The sequence below is a fragment of the Guyanagaster necrorhizus genome (assembly GCF_019112545.1).
Source record: "Guyanagaster necrorhizus MCA 3950 unplaced genomic scaffold BT62scaffold_16, whole genome shotgun sequence".
Classification (NCBI taxonomy): domain Eukaryota; kingdom Fungi; phylum Basidiomycota; class Agaricomycetes; order Agaricales; family Physalacriaceae; genus Guyanagaster; species Guyanagaster necrorhizus.
In genome coordinates this window covers 1,051,720-1,059,049 of record NW_025064895.1, presented here as the reverse complement: position 1 = coordinate 1,059,049, position 7,330 = coordinate 1,051,720, and the positions used below count along the sequence as shown (strand labels likewise).

Genomic DNA, 7,330 nt, shown 5'->3' with positions numbered 1-7,330 from the left:
TTGACCGTCGACTCAGGACAAAACTGTCTATGCTTATATAAGGTTGACATCAGGTACTTGTGTCGTCCCGCAACAAAATCAGCGCAAAGGGATCCAAGTAGATGTCACTGAACATCGACTCACCTTGGAACAGCACTCACTTTGGAACAGCACAGCAGAATACAGCTAGGAATACGGGTAATACGACAAAAACATGAAGCAAATTGCGGATATGGCCGGGATCAAGCTATCGCGCTTGTAGCGAAGGTATTCTGGGTCGTAGACAGCTAAAGCCAACGGTTGACATGGAAGACATTACCGGAACAAGCGAAATCGACGAAGGGATAGCGGTACAAAGCTACCACGACAACGTTCATTTATTTCGTTGTTACCATCATCACCGCTGCCGCTGAGCTGTATAACGATACCTGTGCACAGTGCCGGACAAGGATCTCCCAGACTGTCGAACGACGACAAAGAGTGGTCTAAATGTCACGCAGTCTTGCCGGGCCTTCGTTCAAAGGACAGTTTTTCCCATCTTTTGCAGCTTACAGATGTTTTCGGGGACGGAGGACATCCGCAACGTTGACAAATGCTTTGGCCTCACATCTCTTGCTCATCAACACCGGAAAGATCAAGCATCGCAGACCAGTTTCGTTCCATTCCTCTTCATTTTATACTCATCTGTTGGCCTGGATTCCCGCCGTCAAGACCTGGATGATGGCTTCGTCTCTCCTAGACCCCGTTATCGTCCTGCTTCCTGGAACCCTGTTCATTTGAGTTATGCACCTTCGCATACGTAACGCCCTTCTTGGATCGCCTTGATCCCAGGCGACATCCACTTGCTCATACGCAACTTGTAAGGTGTCAAAGTAGTGTTGCCGCCAAACGACAACCGGGTCTCTTGTGAGATCTTGGTCAAAGACTTTGCAATGGTTCGCTTGTCATTTTGTTGCACCAAAACCCCCGAATGGCGCAGTCAAGAAAAGAAGGCCTTCGCAGCGGGAAACCTCGTGTGTAGTGGGGCTCCGTGAAGATTTTAGTGCAGCGATAAAGCGGTGGTGGTTTGTCTTGAGCGCCCTGAAGCCGCGTAGAGGTTAGCGGATCATTCGAACTGGTCATCGAACTCGACATCTGCACTCCCACATTCTCGAGATTAATAGCGGACATTCGGAACGACGATGATCCAAGAAAGGGCCTCATTGGTTGTGGCTCGCAAGGTGGCACAATATTGATTAGGGAGGTGTATCGAGGGCTGAATCGTCCGAGCAATTTTCATTCGGTACAATCCGTCGTGAGGAGAAGGATGAAGAATGTTTTGAGAGAATCCACTCACATGCAACAGGTAAATGTCTTCTGCAACCGAAAAATGCGACATTCAAGTCCTGCGAACCGCTCTTCGTGCTTTCTGAAGTCCCAAGAAAACTGTATTATGACGTCCAGTCAGGCAGTCTTCTGTTCTAAACGTAAGACTCGTCTCCTTGCCGATTTTGATCACTGAGCAGCGCGGCGACCCTCCGCGGGTATTGACGAGGTCCATGCGTTCAGACTTGAACAGAAAGGAGGTGGTATCTAGGTGCGTTTATTTATCCTTTCCTTGTTAGTTTCCTGACTATCTTACAATGCAGAACCAGATCCCGAGTAATTCAATCTATGTGCTGGACGTCCTATCTGATATTCGGAAGAATCCATCTGTCGGCGTCGATGTCGACGATCGTGCCCTAGCCTGCGGAGGAAACTGGGAGTTGGAGAGAGCATCGCCTGCTCCCCTCGCTCTCGGCGTATTAGCCATGGATTGATCGAAGGGAAATACTCAATTATCGAGGACGGCTGTGTCGGTTGTTTAGAGATGGGATAAGTCCTGTCGCCGGTCGATGACACACTGAACGTAATCTCCATTGTTTCCTAGCCACGTGTACATCATCTTCTTCCGCAACATCTAAAAGGTTAACCAAGGTACGATTTCGGGTCCTTTCTCGTCATAAATGCGGTCCAGTATCATTGTATGCAGCAGGACCACGAATGATAAACATACGACAGGATACGATTAGACTCACTGGCTACGGATGTTGGCGCCGATCTTCGACAATCGTCTTCCGCAAAAGAAGTGGACAAGAGCTCACGTAAGGCGGTACCTCGTCAAATCAAAATAATTACATCACAATTACACAGGTCCGTCTTCCATACTCTCTGTCATTCACCGCCAATAATGACTTTGATCACCAGCTGTCCCTTCTCATCTATCCCCTTGGCCATAGCCTCAAACGCCTTCTTTACTGCATCGACATTGAACGGCACACGGTGCGTTACGAGATCCATTATTGGAGGTATTGAGTCTAAGCAAGGCGTCAGATTCATCGCATTGCGAATACCACAGTGCTTACTGCTAGCAAGTAACTCGAGTGCTTCCTTGTATGTGTCTGCGTATCGGAAGCTCCCTATTATATCGACCTCTCGAGTGGCCGCATTATTTATGGGTATCAAAGCGTTAGATGTGCCCATTCCAATGAGAAGGACCTTTCCCCCGCTTCTCGCATTCTGATCGACATTAGCAAGAATTCGAGAAATAGGGAAAAGAAGAGGTACCCACATAGACAGCCATTTGAATACACGGTTCTGCACCAGTACATTCATATACGACATCATATCCTCCGCCAAATACCTCCGCTTGGGCTCTACTCCGCTCGAGACCGTCGACGCCCTTTGCTGGGGCCTGCGGCGTTAGACAAAAGATCTTTCCCACAAGTCCACGGGATTTTGCAAATGCCAGCCGCTGCTGGTTAATGTCAACCATGGCGATTGCTTCTACAGGCACGCCCCTTGAACGCGCGAGTCCAGCAGCCAGCATCCCAATGGCTCCAGCCCCAAATACCAGCACTTTCCGTGTGTTTTTCGAAACTCCCGCCCGTCTTGATGCTTGCAACACAACCGACAAAGGCTCCGCGAGTGCTCCCTGCTCGCACGATACCCCACGGGGCAGCACATGCACATGTTTCGCTGGGTGATTTATCCTCGTCTGCATCGTACCGTCGAGATGGGGGAACGTCTTAGCACTGCTCCGGAAACGCATCCCCTCACAGAGGTTATACCGGTTGGATCTGCACCATTCGCATGATCCACAGGGAATCCCGGCTTCGATGGCGACGTGTTGGCCGGGACGGAGGTGCGTGACAAGAGGCCCAACGGCGGTGATGATTCCCGCGGATTCGTGGCCTAGAACGAGAGGGGCTTGGAGAGCAAAGGCGCCATTACGCGCGTGAAGGTAGTAGTGCAGGTCAGAGCCGCAGAGTCCCGTGGAGAGAACGGCGATTTGGACGTGATGGGGGGGAGGAGGCGGGAGAGGACGGCGAGTAAGCCGTAGATCGCGTGGTCCGTGTAGAACGATGGATGAAATGAGGGGATCCATTGCATTTATTGGGGTACGTTGGACGTTGGTAAACGACGCTTAAATATCCTCCTTTGTCGGAAATTTCGGTCCGGAATGCAAATGAGAGACAGACATATTCCCCGAATTTGTACCAACGTTTTGTCCCTCGTTCGTGCACGGTTTCGGCTCCGTGAGCGGGGTAGCAGCCCTGAACACAAAGGTTCGTATGCTATATATCCCTCTGTGCATGCGACCTTGACGACGCACCTGCTAGGCCCTCATATCCTTTACACGAGATTTCTCAAGTGAACTGCGGTCTTCCCCGTGGTACTTGGACATCGTTTGACATCGTTTATTGAGTTTTCTGTTCCGTCAAACGGTTATCAGTTTCTGATGCTGGAAGAAGCCCCAGGAAGAGCGAGGTGGTATTGACAGTGGGTGGTGATAAGCAAGATTGTCTTTTCTCGCACAAGACTTTTCCGTCCTGTGGGAATATCCCATGGTCAGGCTCGGAGCAATGATGAAGAGTCTCGATGAATCTGGCTGACGCCTAAAGGCACGGGAAAGTCTGAAGGGAGGGATTTATGATTTTATCGGACCGTTGTATTCGGACCGTGAGATTAGGGGGACGGACGTTCGGTCCGTTGTTTTCGAATTCCTTCCACAAGAGCTCCCTTCCGAAAGACAATTGCGGGACCGATAGGCGACCACTCTCCCCCATAAATCAGAAAATATCTTCTCGTTCGACTTTCTGATATCACGGAGCAGCGAAGAGAAGAAAATAACGGAGATACAGGTGCCGCGAAATTACAGTGTGTATGCATATGGTTTACCCATCTTTCTCGAATTCGAATTCGGTCTCTCTTCTTGGGCCAGCTTCTGTAATTAATTGCCGGTGAGACTCCATCTGATTCTATCGGCTGAAATTGCTCCTTGAAGTGCTATCAAATTGTGTGTAGGTGCTCTTACACTGAACACCCCTCTCCGAGTATCTTTCTGCTGAATGATACTAACTGCTTGCCTGTCAAGTGCTTGAGAGTCTGGGGGAGGCAGTTGGAGACCAGCTGGAGCTATAGTATATAATATACAAAGTCTGTGGGACCCACTAATCATCCAGTATTGACCTCCAGATAAACTTCTTGAGTGTTTCACTTGCTTTCAACAAAAACATGTTTATTCCAATGCAAACTTGAAGAGCATACCCTTGACTTTGAAGGAATTTGAAAGGGCCAAAGAGTCAACGTGACAGAATCGCGACACGACTGTCACTTAGTCACCTGACAAGGAAACTTGCCTGACTGTTTTTTCTTCTTTTCACACCAATTGTCCCTGTCATGTTGTTGAAAGTATAGAGGAGAGTAAAGTACAGAGGATTAGATTAGCCTCTTGAGAGAGAGATATTGTACTTAAATACATCTTATACTATTTCAAGAGCTTTCTACAAATTACTATGTAAGTCTCAGTCATAGTCCAAGTCAGCTGCTGTTGATTGATGTAGTGTCTTCAAGTACATTCTTGTACTTGCTCAGGATTGCAATCCCAACACTCCCCCTCAATTCCAAGTTCCTAGAATACCTACAGATAGATACTCATGTGATAGTCTTGGTAGGCCTTTAGTGAATATATCTGCTAAGTTCTCCTCTGATGTGCAGTGCTGAACTTTGACTTTGTTTGAAGCCAAGTGGTCATGAACAAAGTGATGCTGTATGTCTATATGCTTTAATTGTGCATAGAATATAGGATTCTCAGCAAATTTGATTGCTGGTTGATTGTTGATAAAAATAGTAGTTGCACCATTAGATGACAATTCTAATTCAGTTAAGAGTGCTCATAGCCAAATTACTTTCTGGGTTGTATATGTGAGGGCTATATACTCTGCTTCTATAGTGGATAAGGCTACAGTGGGCTGTTTCTTTGAGCTTCAGATAACAGCTCTCCCTGCATAGATACAGACATAACCAGATATTGATCTTCTATCTGTTTTGTCTTCTCTCCAGTCTGAATCTGAATAAGGTATCAGTTCATCCATAGTCCCTCCATATGTGATTCTGAAGTCTAGAGTCTCCTTCAGATAGTAGAAAACTTGCTTCAAGGCTGTGACATGCCCAGCAGCTGGATTCTGCATATATTTGCTTAATTCAGTGACAGCATGTGCAATGTCAGGCCAGGATCCATTAGCTGCATACATCAGAGATCTGACACCAGTATAGTAATATTGTCTGGTGGCTATATCAATGCCTCATGGGTCTCCTGTCAAAATTTTCTCTAGCCATGTTTGGATCCATAGGTATTTTGACTGGTTTGCAGTCATTCATGCTTATTCACTTGAGTACTTTTAAAATATATGCCTTCTGAAATAGAGTGATAGTGTCCTTGTTCCAATTCCTGTCTATTTTCATGCCCAATATATATATTGAATTTCCTCTATGTCTGTGACATTTAGCTTCTTCTTAAGCTCTTCTTTCATGTTAGACATGGTTTCATCATCAAGAGCAAGATGTGTCATGTCATCAACATGTACAGCTACAATTATAGGACTAGAACTCATTTGTCTGAGGGCCTCTTGATCTGCAATCATTATGATAGCAATAATAACCAGGAGTTTGGATAAATCTGTGAGGCAGCAGACAAGGTCAGATGTATACTAGACCATTAGATGATGTGCCTGAGGTGTAACAAACCAGCTCCTCACAATTATAAAACCCCATAAAGGAGAAGAAACCCCACAGATAAGCAAACTGGACACAATGAAGCAAGACTCATACCTTTCACTCATGGAGTGGCAAGACCAAATTATTGCTGTGTATATAATAGAGTGGCATGCCAAGACTACTAATTCAAGAAGACAAAGTAGGCCTGCACTAAAGATAGATTTATTCCAAATTAATGATAGTAACAAAGAAAACATGCATGAATGCAGAGGATCAGATAAAGGAACATGCCTTTTTAGGGATGAAAGAACAAAGCAAAGGTGTGATGAGTATTGGTCACAAATGATTGCAAGCACTACAACCCCCTATGTTGTAAGGCTAGCAAACTCTCTGATGCAAGAAGAATGTGTCTGCTCTTGCAAGTTCTTTTATAATCACAAGAGGGAAACCCAATAGTTCAGAGTGAATCTGACAGAATCTGCCTGAAGCAATTGGCTCATCAGTAGTATAAGCTCTAGTGTCCACTTTTGAGGGCAGATGGACAGGTCATGAGCAGAACGTTAAAGAGATAAGGGAGAGATTACAAGGATTTGCTCCAAGCTGTCTGCTTATATGATGAGCCTCTGGGCTCTGTGCACTCTGAAATTGCAGGCCTCAATAATTATTTTCAACTTCTGCCCTTAAATGGGCTTTCAGTAAACCAACTATTTTGGGTTCAACAGCAGTAATTTTATCAAGAACTATTCATTATCCACAGACCTTCTCTTGTGTGCAAAGAAGCAGCAGAGGCAAATGAGAGAAAGGAGGTTAGGATATTTGAAGAGATGGTTCCCAAGTGGGCACAAGACTATCATGACCTATTTTTAAAAGAGAGCTTCAACAAACTCCTGGACTCAAAACCCTGGGAACATACCATGGAATTGGTGCCCAGTGCCAATGCCAATCTTGACTGCAAGATCTACCTTCTCAGTCATCTCAAACAATAAGAGCTTAACAAATTTCTGGAAGAAAACCTCACCAGTGGATGGATTTGACCATCCAAATTCCCAATGGCATCTCTCTTCTTCTTTGTCAAAAAGAAGGATGACAAACTCTGACTGGTCCAGGATTACTGCAAACTGAATAAAATGACTATCAAGAACTGCTATCCCCTCTCTCTCATATCTGAGCTAATGAATAAGCTCTATGGTGCCCAATATTATATCAAACTTGACATTCACTGGAGGTACAACAATATCAGAATCAAGGAGAGTGATGAGTGGAAAGCAGCCTTCTGGATAAACCAGAGACTATTTGAGCCCACAGTCATGTTCTTCAGACTAACTAACTCTCT

General features: G+C 45.8%; 2 protein-coding genes across 2 annotated transcripts; one reads left to right on the top strand and one right to left on the bottom strand.

Annotated features, from left to right (window-relative positions):
• Positions 1–193: 193 nt before the first annotated feature.
• Positions 194–1,778, top strand: BT62DRAFT_1007525 (uncharacterized protein; the record flags this gene model as incomplete). Its single annotated transcript, XM_043177350.1, has 8 exons — positions 194–237; positions 292–478; positions 534–759; positions 844–1,009; positions 1,066–1,273; positions 1,325–1,380; positions 1,427–1,547; positions 1,608–1,778. The coding sequence occupies 8 exons, from the start codon at positions 194–196 to the stop codon at positions 1,776–1,778; spliced, it is 1,179 nt and encodes a 392-aa protein (XP_043038635.1).
• A 313-nt stretch (positions 1,779–2,091) lies between these two features.
• Positions 2,092–3,671, bottom strand: BT62DRAFT_951506 (GroES-like protein). The gene is made up of 3 exons (XM_043188190.1): positions 2,570–3,671; positions 2,364–2,517; positions 2,092–2,315 (listed from the first exon to the last, which is right to left on the bottom strand). The coding sequence occupies exons 1-3, from the start codon at positions 3,383–3,385 to the stop codon at positions 2,173–2,175; spliced, it is 1,113 nt and encodes a 370-aa protein (XP_043038634.1). The 5' UTR covers positions 3,386–3,671; the 3' UTR covers positions 2,092–2,172.
• Positions 3,672–7,330: the final 3,659 nt, after the last annotated feature.

What these genes read in the sequence shown, in the direction of transcription:
- BT62DRAFT_951506 (XM_043188190.1), bottom strand. Translation starts at nt 3,385, where the DNA reads ATGGATCCCCTCATTTCATCCATCGTTCTACACGGACCACGCGATCTA. An exon ending in GTATTCAAATGGCTGTCTAT is followed by an intron (nt 2,518 to 2,569) that starts GTGGGTACCTCT and finishes AATGTCGATCAG; the next exon opens with AATGCGAGAAGCGGGGGAAA. An exon ending in ACTCGAGTTACTTGCTAGCA is followed by an intron (nt 2,316 to 2,363) that starts GTAAGCACTGTG and finishes CGCCTTGCTTAG; the next exon opens with ACTCAATACCTCCAATAATG.